General features: G+C 42.7%; 1 protein-coding gene across 1 annotated transcript in view; it reads right to left on the bottom strand.

Annotated features, from left to right (window-relative positions):
- The window catches only part of LOC105475300 (laminin subunit beta 1), an 87,414-nt gene that overhangs the window by 56,883 nt on the left and 15,500 nt on the right, over nt 1–15,031 (bottom strand). The window contains exons 6-12 of the mRNA XM_011730423.3: nt 13,614–13,802; nt 13,461–13,524; nt 7,405–7,607; nt 4,650–4,770; nt 2,314–2,502; nt 1,863–2,042; nt 1,615–1,727 (exon numbers count right to left, since the gene is read on the bottom strand). Coding sequence (XP_011728725.1) covers nt 1,615–1,727; nt 1,863–2,042; nt 2,314–2,502; nt 4,650–4,770; nt 7,405–7,607; nt 13,461–13,524; nt 13,614–13,802 — 1,059 coding nt within the window. The remainder of the gene's footprint in view (nt 1–1,614; nt 1,728–1,862; nt 2,043–2,313; nt 2,503–4,649; nt 4,771–7,404; nt 7,608–13,460; nt 13,525–13,613; nt 13,803–15,031) is intronic.

Raw genomic sequence — 15,031 nt, 5'->3', positions numbered from 1 at the left:
AAACTGGCTAGCCATAAGTAGAAAGCTGAAACTGGATCCCTTCCTTACACCTTATATAAAAATTAATTCAAGATGGATTAAAGACTTAAATGTAAGACCTAAATCCATAAAAACCCTGGAAGAAAACCTAGGCAATACCACTGAGGACATAGGCATAGGCAAGGACTTCATGACTAAAACACCAAAAGCAATGCCAACAAAAGCCAAAATTGACAAATGGGATCTAATTAAACTAAAGAGATTCTGCACAACAAAAGAAACTACCATCAGAGTGAGCAGGCAAACTACAGAATGGGAGAAAATTTTTGAAATCTACCCATCTGACAAAGGGCTAATATCCAGAATCTACAAAAAACAAACAAATTTACAAGAAAAAAAACAACAACAACCCCATCAAAAAGTGGGCAAAGGACACGAACACTTCTCAAAAGAAGACATTTATGCAGCCAACAGACACATGAAAAAATGCTCATCATCACTGGCCATCAGAGAAATGCAAATCAAAACCACAATGGGATTCCATCTCACACCAGTTAGAATGGCAATCATTAAAAAGTCAGGAAACAACAGGTGCTGGAGAGGATGTGGAGAAATAGCACTTTTACACTGTTGGTGGGAGTGTAAATTAGTTCAACCATTGTGGAAGACAATGTGGTGATTCCTCAAGGATCTAGAACTAGAAATACCATTTGACCCAGCCATCCCATTACTGGGTATATACCCAAAGGATTATAAATCATGCTGCTATAAAGACACATGCACACGTATGTTTATTGTGGCACTATTCACAATAGCAAAGACTTGGAGCCAAACCAAATGTCCATCAATGACAGACTGGATTAAGAAAATGTGGCACATATACACCATGTAATTCTATGCAGCCATAAAAAAGGATGAGTTCATGTCCTTTGTAGGGACATGGATGAAGCTGGAAATCATCATTCTGAGCAAACTATCCCAAGGACAGAAAACCAAACACTGCACGTTCTCACTCCTAGGTGGGAATTGAACAATGAGAACACTTGGACACAGGGTGGGGAACATCACACACCGGGGTCTGTCGTGGGGTGGGGGGAGTGGGAGGGATAGCATTAGGAGAAATACCTAATGTAAATGACGAGTTAATGGGTGCAGCACACCAACATGGCACATGTATACCTATGTAACAAACCTGCATGTTGTGTACATGTACCCTAGAAGTTAAAGTATATTAAAAATAAAAATAAGGGCCGGGCGCGGTGGCTCACGCCTGTAATCCCAGCACTTTGGGAGGCCGAGACGGGCGGATCACGAGGTCAGGAGATCGAGACCATCCTGGCTAACACGGTGAAACCCCGTCTCTACTAAAAAATACAAAAAACTAGCCAGGCGAGGTGGCGGGCGCCTATAGTCCCAGCTACTCGGGAGGCTGAAGCAGGAGAATGGCGTGAACCCGGGAGGCGGAGCTTGCAGTGAGCTGAGATCCGGCCACCGCACTCCAGCCTGGGTGACAGAGCGAGACTCCGTCTCAAAAAATAAAAAATAAAAAATAAATAAAAAAATAAAAATAAAAATAAAAAATAAAACATGTCATTCTCACAAACTACCCATCCCATGTAATGAGGATTTACTTACCAGGCACTGGTCACAATGCTGTCCTGTCACCAGACGCTTGCAGTAGCAGTGACCTGTCTCGGAATCACAAGGATTCCCTCCAGGAATCGTTCCCAGAGGATTGCAAGCACAAGCTGTATTAAAACAAAATGAAGTGGAGAAACACAGACCACATGAGTTTCAAATAATAATCTGGCTTTAGAATTACAAAGTAAAATGGGAATCTCAAAGACAAGAAAACTCCCAAACTTTTTAGCAAAGAGACTTACATTTACAACCAAATGGATCTTCACCACTTAAATCATAGAAGCCTTCTTTGCAAACATCACAATGTTCTCCTTCCACATGTAATTTGCACCGACACTGGCCAGCAATGAGACCAGTAGAAAAATCAGTATAGCTGTCACAAATTCCCTCATTTTGAGAGCCAGCTGGGTCACATGTACATCCTGAGAAGAATGCAAAGCACCAGGTTAAAATCAGAAGGAAACTCAATGTATCTTTGTATAAATACATAGATTCCCTTCAAACCTCTAAACCTCACAAAAGTCGACTAAAAGCAGCACAACTACCAAGTGAATTCTACTCCCAGCATCTTCGACTGCAACTACAATAACAATGTTGGTTTTGCTGCTCATACTATGAGCTCTGAGACTACAGACTATTCAATTTGGAAGGCAATCTGAAGTAGGTCCCACATAGTGACATTTCCCAACATACGTTCACAGAAATTAGGATCTCGGATGTCCCTCTCTGGGTGCTGGTAGTAAAACGGCTTGCATTGCTCACAGTTGCGCCCCATGGTGTTGTGCTGACAGTCATCACACACGCCTCCGCTGACGTTCCCCGTGGCCAGGTAAACAGCCATGTCAAAGTGACATGAGCTGGAATGTTCATTGCAGTTACATTCTGTGTGACAAGAGCAACATCAAGAAAAGCCTTTTAAATCTATGGACCAATGGAGGATGGGGGTGGCAGGAAGGAATATCATTTAGGAAACCAGGGACTAAGTTCAGACAAAATGGCAGTCAACAGGCAGGACTCCTGGGGAAAAAGGACGCATCCACTGATGACACTGTTTAAACCCTAAAGTAGATGAGAAACCTCAAAAATGTGAGCTTTATGAAATAAACAGTTGTCTGACCTCTGTGGAAGAGAATGGGCTATGAAAAATGTAAACCTCTAAGGGAAAGTCCCTTTGGACGTGTATGACAGAGGATGGCTGCCGTCCCACTGAGGGCGCATTCTGGTCCACTCGGGTTGGGACTGGATGGAAGGACACTGCAGCAAGGGACTTTCCAGATGCTGTGCTGCTAGGAAAGCCTGTCCACGGGCTCCATGCTTCGAGGACCGTGAGGCCTGAGGATGGAGTCCCTCCTCTGTATTCCCATATTCCCACCACCACCACACCAGGCCAGAACACAGTGAGAAGGAAGGTCTATTTAACAGCCAGCTAGCTGGCCTCCCTGGGTGCAGCACTGCCCTCTGTGAGCCCATTCGGGAGTCATCTTGGCACCACCCAGCTTTAATCATCTTGCTTTCAGGTTTAACAATCCCATTCTTGTCTTTGCACAGGGAAGCTTGACTCAGCCTGGCCCTCCTGGGGCTCTGCACTCCAGCCTCCCACCTTGCCTGTCTCCCCCTGCAACACAACAGCCTGCAGAAGAGGGACTGTGTCTTATCTACTCACATCCTTGGTACCCAACAGAGTACTGCTCTCAATACACTGGTTGAACTAAACCTTGGAGTAATCCTTCCCAGCATAGACTCTGTGATGGTTTCAAGAATGTCCTTGCGACCTTGTGCTTCATGTTGTTGTTCTCACCTGAACTCCCTTCCACCTGCCTTCTTCTTTTTTCCTTTTCTTTCCTCTCCTTCCTCCCCTCCCCCTCCCCCCTCTTCCTTCCTCTCTTCCCTCCCTCCTCCCTCCCTCCCTTCCTTCCTTCTTTTCTTTCTTCCTTCTCCAAGTTAAGTATCCATCAAGGGCCATCTGGGTTTTACCTACAAAGCCTTGACCACTCCAGCTCTCACTGGTTGCTGAACTTCTCAAATAGTCCTTCTCAGTGGGGGCAAAGGCAGATCTGCTCTTCAAGGGGAGGACATGTATCAGAATCACTGTGTGTGGAGTAGGGAGGGGCAGTGGTGTTGCTGGCTACACCTCCACCCAGATAAAACCCCTGAGATGGATGAAGGGAGGTATGCCAGAGGTCGCAGCTGGGCTGGCACAGAAACAGGGTCGAAAACACTACTCCATATCTCTTAGACCTTCATCAGCTACCATGCCATATTTTTCTTTCATTTTCTCTCGTGGTCATCTTGTCTTAAAAACAGGTACAAATGAAGTCCTGGTGTGGTGGCTCACACTTGTAATCCCAGCATTTGGGAGGCCGAGGTGGGTGGATCATTTGAGGTCAGGAGTTCAAGACCGGCCTGACCAACATGATGAAACCCCTTCTCTACTAAAAATACAAAACAAATTAGCAGGGCATGGTGGCACGCGCCTGTAATCTCAGCTCCTCCAGGAGACTCGCTTGAACCCGGGAGGCAGAGGTTGCAGTGAGCCGACCGTGCCACTGCACTCCAGCCTAGGCAACAAAAACAAACAAACAAACGAAAAAAAACAAAAACAAAAAAACCAGGTACAATGTCAAGGACAGCACCTCAGTTTTCTACTGTAGCTGCCAAACTACTCAGGTCAGTGTCAAACACGTAGGGGCTGCTTAGTAAATATTAATTATTTAACTGAATGCATATTGTTGGTTGTCTAGGAGTATCAGGGTGAAGCTGGAAAAAAGACAGTAACTTTTCTTCCCTCTGTATTAGTATACTGTTACAGTACCTCTAATTAGGAAATGGATACTAGAGACTGAATAGATTTAAAATGTCCCATCACACCCGTAGTCCTAGCTACTTGGGAGGTTGAGGCAGGAAAATAGCATGAACCCGGAAGAGGGAGCTTGCAGTGAGCGGAGATAGTGCCACTGCACTCCAGCCAGGGCGACAGAGAGAGACTCCGTCTTAAAGAAAAAAAAAATGTTCCTTCATCAGAGACTTACTTTTACAGGCGTTGCTATTTCGGCCTTCAGCAGGTCTCCAAGGTAAATCATGGTAGAAATCCATGCAGAGTTCACAATTTAAGCCCTTAGTGTTATGCCTGCACATGCAGTGTCCATGAACCTTGAAAGTTATAAAAACAGGAGAGAGCAAAGGAAGAGATGTATGAATAGCCACATTTCTCCATAATCAATTGAAAGTTTAAAACCCTTTTTCGTACTAATCTCTAGCTCACCACAGAAAAGGGTTGTTTTTATTTTCTCCCTCCCTGCAGTGAGTTGTCTGTCTTGTTGATGGCTACATGCCCCATTTCTAGAATGTTCCTATTACATAGTGGATGCACAAGAAGTATTTTATTATCTATGAAAAGAACCCAGATGAACAAAATTAGTTACTTAAGATCAAAAAAAAGAAAAAAAGAAAAAAAGTAGTTACTTAAGAGGTTTTTTAAAAAAAACCTATTGTCATAGAAATCTACAAAAGTTATAATGTAGAGCTAAATGCATACATACTACCTGGAAACCAATTTATATTACTGCACGATTTACCAATAAGCCAAATAACCATTTATTTTAAAAGGTTTTTATTAGCTAGCTTATTTTAGTTTCTTTTACTTCAGGCATAGCACTTAAATTTTTCTTTGAATGACAGTAAAATTTAAAAAAGTAATCATTTATCACACTTATATTTATTTTTTCCTTTTTCCTTTTTACGTAAGGAGATATAAGATCTTGAAAAAGAAATATATTAATTTGCTTGATGAAGGGCCCATGATATACGATTTTGCCTGTGTCACTGTAAGGCATACTTACCACCCTTGAGGCATATAAATGATAAATGAATTATGGCTTTTTGGTTCACTAAATATGCATGTATATGGGCATCTCACCTTCACAAGAGTTTCTACAGAATGGAATTCAGGAACAGGACAGACAGGTCCCTCCTGGACCCACCTTGGTGGGAATGCAGTTAGCAGAAGACTAAAGTCCTGTTATTACCATGTAGTTTTACATAAACTGAAAACCAGTTCCAAAGCACATACCATAAGACCCTATTGTGTCTGAATCAACAGCACATGTTGTGAGACCCATGACAGTAACAGGACATTAGCTACACAGCTGATTTGTTATGCTGTAAAGGGAGTATAATCTACCTAGCAGTCTCTGAAAGATAGACCAATAAGATTAGAGAAATACCTCCCTCCCCTTCAGGCTCTGTCAAAAATTCAACTTTTGTTATGCAACAAAAGTTCTAACTGGAGTAAAGGGAAGGCAGAAGTTTTTAAAGGGCTGAATACACTCAATCCTGTACCTTCTCTGAAAAGGACTAACAATCTTTGAAAAGGCAACAGCAGGTAAGCATAGCCTTCATGAGGCGAGGCCACAGCTTAGTGAAAGGAACCCTGGGGCACAGTGAGGAGAGGCTTGAGCTCCCACCTGCTGCTCATTTACTTAGGGCTCTCTAGTAAATTACTTAATCCTCGGGCTCCTCTATCACCAATAGTTGGTCTAGGTGATCTCATAAATCCCATCTGGCTTTAAAATCCTCTAGGTCTATAAGAATTCTTCTAGATACTAGTAGAATACTTTAAACACATCTATCCATTTGGCAAATCACCCGAATCCCAAATTTCAAAATGTATGTAAGTTGCAAACGTGGCATAAAAGTGGGAAAAGAATGGAATTAAGAGGAAAAGAGAGAAAGAAATCAACTCCATTTGATCCCTAAAATGATATCCCATGGGTGTGGGTTAAAATTTTCCAGCTGTAGGCAGGGCACATTGGCTCACGTCTGTAATCCCAGCACTTTGGGAGGCCGAGGTGGGTGGATCACCTGAGGTCGGGAGTTTGAGACCAGCCTGACCAACATGGAGAAGCCCTGTCTCTACTAAAAATACAAAATTAACCAGGCATGGTGGCGCATGCCTGTAATCCCAGCTACTTGGGACACTGAGGCAGGAGAATTGCTTGAACCTGGGAGGCGGAGGTTGCGGGTGAGATCACACCATTGCACTCCAGCCTGGGCAACAAGAGCAAAACGTCATCTCAAAAAAAAAAAAAAAAAAAAATCCAGTTTTGGCCCAGCGCAGTGGCTGACGCCTATAATCCCAGAACTTTGGGAGGCTGAGGTGTGCGGATCACTTGAGGCCAGGAGTTTGAGATCAGCCTAGCCAACATGGTGAAACCGCATCTCTACTAAAAACACAAAAATTAGCCAGGCGTGGTGGTGTGGGCCTGTAATTCCAGGTACTCGGGAGGCTGAGGCACGAGAACTGCTTGAACCCAGGAGGTGGAGGTTGCAGTGCACCACTGCACTCCAGTCTGAGTGACAGAACAAGACTCTGTCTCAAAAAAAAAAAAAAAAAAAAAAAAATCCGTTTCTTTGGGTTGAGATCAATTTATGCCTTCTAGCATAATTGTGGTTTTTAATCTTCCCTAATGTAAAGGCAGACTCAATTGTTATTTAGACAACTTTTTAATCCTTGTTGACTAAAATATCTACTTTAGCAATAGCCTGAAGCAACAAATTCCAAAAATTCATCGTCTATGAAATGAGTAGTCTATACATTCTCCGTGTCCAAGAAACTCTTCAAAGAGAAAATCAACAATCAACAACCTGTATGGTGCAAAGGGCTAAATGTAACTCTGTAAAACTAAACCCCCCGGAAAATGTAAAAGGCTTAAGGTAAGACTAGCTTGACTTTGCATTTTAGAACCAGCCATATAAAGGAGAAAGGTGCACAGAGGGCTTACTTACCATTCCTTCCACTTCTTCATTGAATCCATCCACAGGGGCACATTCACTGGCATGACCATAGCAGAAGCAATTTCCTCGAACCACCATATCATAAACTGCATAATAATACTTTTCTCTGATTTCCATTCTGGAATCCAGAAGGTTATCTCCCAAAGTATGCAGTTTCACAAACTTGATTCTCAAGTTGGTAATTTTTAATAAATCTAAGAAGGTCATCAAGAAGATGAAAAGTCCGATCAGACAAGCAAGAAGTTTTTTTGTTTTTTTGTTTTTTGCATCATTTCTTTTTAGAGAAAGGCATGATACACGAAAATAGCTTAAGTTCCCCATCTTGCATTATCTAGATGACTCCAATAATGAAGCCTAACATAACATGACTGGAAAGAGGAAAGCTTGCTGCCCTCTCATCAGTTTCATAAGAATGTCGGCTGGGCATGGTGGCTTACACCTGTAATCACAGCACTTTGGGAGGCCAAGGCGGGTGGATCACTTGAGGTCAGGAGTTTGAGACCAGCCTGGCCAACGTGGCAAAACCCCATCTCTACAAAAATACAAAAATTAGGCCGGGCATGGTGGCTCACACCTGTAATCCCAGCATTTTGGGAGGCCAAGGTGGGCGGATCACCTGAGGTCAGAAGTTCAAAACCAGCCTTGATCAACATGGTGAAACCCCGTCTCTACTAAAAATACAAAAATTAGCTGGGCCTCATGGCATCTGCCTGAAATTCCAACTACTAGGGAGACTGAGGCTTGAACCTGGGAGGCGGAGGTTGCAGTGAGCCGAGATCATGCCATTGCACTCCAGCCCGGGCAACAAGAGCAAAACTCTGTCTCCAAAAAAAAAAATTAGCCAGGTGTGGTGGCTAATTGTAATCTGTAATCCCAGTTACTCTGGAGGTTGAGGCAGGAGAATTGCCTGAACAACAACAAAAAAGAGTATCTATTTTGTGATGGGTCTGTTTGCAGAGCAACTGTTCAGGAAGAAGTGTGAAAGTGGATAAATTGTAAGAATACAGCTGCATGACTGCTGGAACCTGCGGGCAGACAGTAATTTGAAGTAGCACAATGCCCTCCGCTTCCCACAGCAATTAGTGTCAGTTTCAACATCAGAAAATTCCATTCAAGTGGGAAAAGATTTATCAAAGCACTCCAATTCTCATTGTTATTATAAGATAGTTAGAAATATTTTTGTTTCTATTTTTGGAAGGGAAAATACTATTTGAAATTTCCCACCACTTAAATGACATTCAAGTTACCAAAATAGTGTTACTGCTATAGAATAACTATAACCCAAGGAGAGAATATTTCAAGTTTTTAAGCAACATTTCGGTCCACAACTTTTTTTGTCCCAGTTTCACAAAGCATTTCCACATTTTTCAATATTATATAGTGACATAAGCATAAAGAAGCTTAGTATTAGGATGTGGGGCAAATTATTTTTTCTCAAATACAAGTTACTTGTAAATCAATTTTATCTTTCCGTCTTCTTCCTAGGTCTGCAGACTTATGCTTATTATAAGCGCTGGGCTACCAACTACATTCTATAGTAACTAGACAAACCAAGAGCCGTTCAACCTTCTCCACAGGGTTTTCATGAGTTACTAAGTTCTTCAGGCTGAACTGGATCCCCAGAGTTTGATTCATCTGTCTGCACTCTCAAGTTCTGTAGCCTGAAATGGCTCTTTACTGTCAGGTATGTCTATGCATTCTTTTTTTTTTTTTTTTTTTTTTTTGAGATGGAGTCTCGCTCTGTCGCCCAGGCTGGAGTGCAGTGGCCAGATCTCAGCTCACTGCAAGCTCCGCCTCCCGGGTTCCCGCCATTCTCCTGCCTCAGCCTCCCGAGTAGCTGGGACCACAGGCGCCGCCACCTCGCCCGGCTAATTTTTTGTGTTTTTAGTAGAGACAGGGTTTCGCCGTGTTAGCCAGGATGGTCTCGATCTCCTGACCTTGTGATCCGCCCGTCTCGGCCTCCCAAAGTGCTGGGATTACAGGCTTGAGCCACTGCGCCCGGCCTATGCATTCTTATAATTTACAACATAAGACAACATGGTAGTGGCCCAGTGCATCAGATACTTTCAAAGCCCAAATACAATTTCAAATGCTTTTAATATATGCATAGCTTACAATGAAGCTACAGAAATGGCTGCGGGTAGAAAGGGAAAGTCCATGTGTTAAACTTAGGTTCTTTGTAAACTCAAAAACTAAACAGAGAAACCGTGGTACTCCCCAAATGAATGGCAGTTATGAACGCCAACACTTCCTCCTGCGCAAATCCTCCTGCACAAAATGAGCACAAGCACCTATTGACAAGAGGCCAAACAATAAACTTGAAGAGCAGCTGGAGTATTTAGAAACCCTTGAACTGACCTCTGTGGAAACCTCAGTAGAGCAAATACGCTCTCCCCACTCTCTCCTGCCATATTTAACAAGCGAGCCTCATCTTGACTGCTATTCTAAGAGGCAAATCACAGGCCGGGCGCGGTGGCTCAAGCCTGTAATCCCAGCACTTTGGGAGGCCGAGACGGGCAGATCACGAGGTCAGAAGATCGAGACCATCCTGGCTGACACTGTGAAACCCCGTCTCTACTAAAAAATACAAAAAACTAGCCGGGCGAGGTGGCGGGCGCCTGTAGTCCCAGCTACTCGGGAGGCTGAGGCAGGAGAATGGCGTGAACCCAGGAGGCGGAGCTTGCAGTGAGTTGAGATCCGGCCACTGCACTCCAACCTGGGTGGCAGAGCGAGACTCCGTCTCAAAAAAAAAAAAAAAAAAAAAAAAAGAGGCAAATCACTTTTGAAGTGAGTCTCAGAGGTCTCAACAATACACAACTAAAGAGATTTTGCTCCTTTGATTACAAATTAAATCAAAAGCATGATCAGCTAACATGCATGCTTCCATAACATAGAAAAAGATTCTCCGATCCATTTAACAACAAAAGACAAAAGAATCAAAATAATAAAGACAACACATCCCCCAAGTCCCATAAATTTCACCTTACAAGGGGGCAGATGGTTGAGTCCTTTTAGGGACTTAGGGGGTATCTGTCCCAGAGCCCATGTGGACATTTTTCACAACTGCATTTTGAGACATGGAGGAAAGCCCTCATGGCTCACTCAGAAATTGGTACAGAGCTGGACACATCTATTAAATATTTGTTTTACAACAGAATGAATGAGTAAATTACAGACCAGAGACAGCCTGGGTCACATGTAACATTAATTTCAATGGGGAAGCAGTATTTTTCTGGCAATATTCCCTGGACTTCTTCCACTCTACTCTTCCATGCTTCAAGTTTGGAAGTTCCTTGGGGCCTTGGTTAAAAATAGGGCCTTGTGCAGCTGGGAGAGATCAGCAAGAATCAGCCCCGCCTCTACTCAACTGGTTGCACCTTAGTAGCAGGAGAGGCAGTCTCATCTTTCATTCCAACATTTGGGACTAGTCCTGTGCAAAACCCAAACCAGAGCCGATGGCGACAGCAACATCAACAGCAATAACTGTAGCAACAGCTTTGATTTACTGAACACATTTATGATTTATGAACACATTTAAATCCAGGACTTTGTGACTCCAAAGCCCATTCTTTTTTCCTTTTTTTTTTTTTTTTTTGGAGACAGAGTCTTGCTCTGTCACCCAGGCTGGAGTGCAATGGCGTGATCTCGGCTCACTGTAACCTCCACCTCCCGGGTTCAAGTGACAGGTGTGCACCACCACACCCAGCTAACTTATCTGTTTTTAGTAGAGACAGGGTTTCACCATGTTGCTCAGGCTGGTCTCAAACTCCTGACCTCGTGATCCACTCGCCTCGGCCTCCCAAAGTGCTGGGATTACAGGCGTGAGCCACCACACCCGGTGAGCCCATTCTTTTAATTACCATACATGCCTCCCAAGAAGATTAAAATGTAATTGTGTAATAAGAGCAGTTGTTGAATGTGGTAAAGAGCTCTGAACTGAGCACCATAACATATGGATTCAAGATCTGACTGCCATTTAATAGCCATATCACCTTATGTAATAACATCCAACTCTATAAGCTTCAGCTTATTCTTCTGTTAAATGGAAACGCAACCCTCATTTTATTGAATATACTGAGTATGGCAGAGACTTCTGATTTCTCTTCAGTATTCTTTCTTCCCTTCTTCCTTTGATAGTAACAGCCCTCACCAAGAGTGTTAGTAGAGCACATGACCACCTAGAGATGTTTCCCAGTGTCTCCTGCAGTACAGCCATGTGACTAATTCTGGCCAATGAGATGTGAGCAGAAGTGACATGTACAACTTCCACATCTCATTTTTTTGTTTTTTGAGACAGAGTCTTGCTCTGTCACCCAGGCTGGAGTGCAGTGGCACGATGTTGGCTCACTGCAACCTCCGCCTCCTGGGTTCAAGCAATTCTCCTGCCTCAGCCTCCTGAGTAGCTGGGATTACAGGCATGCGCCACCACACCCAGCTAATTTTTGTATTTTTAGTAGAGACAGAGTTTCACCATGTTGGCCAGGCTAGTCTCAAATTCCTGACCTCAAGTGATCCGCCCACCTTGGCCTCCCAAAGTGGTGGGATTACAGGAGTGAGCCTCTGCACCTGGCCTACGTCTCCTCTTTAAATGGAATTTGCTTGCCTCATCTTCCCTCTTCTCCTGAGTTGAGATGAGGACATGGTGGTGGTGGTCTAACTCTGACCATGTGAATAAACCTGGAAACATGGGTGGCCTTATAACTAGGGTTGCCAGATTTAACAATAAATAGTTAAATATAAACAACACTCAGTTCAACTTGAATTGCAGATAAACAATCATTTTTTAGGATAAAGTGTGTCTCAAATATCACATGGGACATAGTTATACCAACCACAAATATTGCACAGGAAACACTTGTACTAAACACAAATATTACATGGGGTATATGGGATATAGTTATGCTTAAAAAAAGAATGATTTATCTGCAAATGTAACTGGGCATCATCCTGTATTTTTATCTGGTAAGTTTAATTATGGCAATTGAGCTACATTTCTTCCCTAGAAAACTCTTTGATGGGTTTCATAAGAGAGAAAGAAACTTTCACCTTATTTGAACAACTAGATTTGTGGGGACACTTTGATACAAAAGCCCAATATATACCCTAATTAATGTACTGAGCAATAAAATAAGGTATTATGATCAATATAATTACTTGATAACTTCTAAATCTTATATTGGATGTATTGTATTTACATCTTATATCAGATGTAAATGTATTCTCTATCAGTGGAGAGTAATTATTGCTAATTTCAAGACCCTCTGGTCAGATAATGCAGAGAAAGAAGGAAAATGAAGAAGGTAGATTTAGCACCAAATATTTAGATTCCGAGTAAGACTTATTCCACGGTTGCTGTTTACCATCAAAACTTTTATTTGGGCCAGGCGCGTTGGCTCACGCCTGTAATCCTAGCACTTTGGGAGGCCAAGGTGGGTGGATCACCTGAGGTCAGGAGTCCGAGACCAGCCTGGCCAACATGGTGAAACCCCGTCACTACTTAAAATACAAAAAAACTAGCTGGGCGTGGTGGTGGGCACCTGTAATCCCAGCTACTCGGGAGACTGAGGCACAGGAGAATTGCTTGAACCTGGGAGATGGAGGTTGCAGTGAGCCGAGATTACGCCATTGTACTCCAGTGTGGGCAATAACAGTGAAACTCTGTCTCAAAAAACAAAACAAAACAAAAACTTTTATTTCAGCCAGGTGCAGTGGCTCAAGCCTCTAATCCCAGCACTTTGGGAGGCCGAGGTGGGCGGATCACCTGAGGTTGGGAGTTCAAGACCAGCCTGACCAACATGGAGAAACCCCATCTCTACTAAAAATATAAAGTTAGCTGGGCGTGGTGGCTCATGCCTGTAATCCCAGCTACTTGGGAGGCTGAGGTAGGAGAATCACTTGAACCCAGAAGGGGGAGGTTGCAATGAGCCAAGATCGCGCCATTACACTCTAGCCTGGGCAACAAGAGCAAAACTCCATCTCAAACAAAACAAAACAAAACAAAACAAAACAACAAACAAAAACAAACTTTTATTTGAAAGTGAACTTACTCTGTATCCTCGGGCTATAAGGATCTTCTATTTTGAAAGCAGGATCTAAAGCACGAAATATCACCTAAAAATGAAAACAAGAGTAACTGGTATTTTTGCAATAATCAAAAAGTAGATTTGCAAGTAGAATGTAAAACACAGAAGCAAACAAACCTCTCCTTCAGTTGAGGGTTCAATGTCAGAATATCGGGAATCACAAATTATGTCATCGACTTTTTTCATGGGGCCAGTTGAAATGCCTGGAAACGAGGCCTCACAGTCATAGGCGAAGTATCTGTACACGCCCCAGGTTTTCCCAAAGTCGGACGATCGTTCTATCAGCATGGCAGCTGGACGGAATGTCTAAAGGCAGGAGCAAAAATCTCATTTGATGTTTTTTATTGGTAGCCCTTTTTAATCTCAGGTAAAAATGTCACTCAACTGCATGCCACAAACTTGAACTGCATGTGGTTTGTATTTCAGACTGTGGCTGGATTTCAAATAATTGAAGCTGTTCCACGGAGCCTCTTCTCGCAAGGAAAGTGTCTAGCCTCTAAAATGGGCACTTTTCCCCACACTACTGGATAAGTAAACTGTTTCTCTTTAGAAGCTTATTATAAACAGGCACTTTCGTGTATTTAGTCACCATGTACACTGTAATATGAGTGGCAAGTTTGAGTGCTTGTTCCTTCATTCGTTCATTTAATTATTCAGTAAATGTATGACTACCTCCTTAGTAGCAACCAGTGGCCTATATGCTGTCTATATGCTATACACAGTCCGATGAGGTACAGATATGGGTGTCAATAAGTTGCAATATGCTATGTCAAACACCATAGTAGGGTCGCATGCAATGTGCTTCGGAAAAGGAAGAGGAAGAAATTAGTAACTCAAGAAGCTGGAAAATCCAGCAATTCCACCTTATTAGGTATATACCCAGAAGAATTGAAAACAGGAACCCCAACAGACACTTGTATATGAATGTTTACCACAGCAGTATTTTTCACAATAGCCAGAAGGCGGAAACAACCCATGTACCCATCAACTGATGAAGATAAACAAAATGTGATATATACATACTGTGAAATATTACTCAGCCACCAAAAGGAACGAAATGCCAATACATGCTACAACATGGATGAACCTTGAACGCATTATGCTAAGCAAAATAAGCCACACAAAAGGACAAATATTACATGATTCCACTTGTATGAAATACCTAGAATTGGTTAAGTAGACAGAGACACAAAGTTGATTAGCAGTTACCAGGGGCTGGACAGAGGGGCAATAGCCACAGAATTTCTGTTTGGGGTGATGAAAAAGTTCTGGAAATAGACAGTCTTAGTGGTTGCTCAACATTGTGAATATACATGACACCACTGAATTATACATTTAAAAATGGTTAAAATGGTAACCTTTCTGTTATGGATATTTTACTGCCAAGAAAAAAAAAAAAAAGCTAGGAATACTTCACAGAGAAGAAGGCATAAAATTGGATCTTTTTTTGAGACAGAGTCTTGATGTCGCCCAGGCTGGAGTTCAGTGGCATGATCTCAGTTCAAGGCAACCTCTGCCTCCTGGGTTCAAACAGT

The sequence above is a fragment of the Macaca nemestrina genome, chromosome 4 (assembly GCF_043159975.1).
Source record: "Macaca nemestrina isolate mMacNem1 chromosome 4, mMacNem.hap1, whole genome shotgun sequence".
Taxonomy (NCBI): Eukaryota; Metazoa; Chordata; class Mammalia; order Primates; family Cercopithecidae; genus Macaca; species Macaca nemestrina.
Note: the sequence above shows the minus strand (reverse complement) of the source record. Positions and strands in the feature narration are given on the sequence as shown.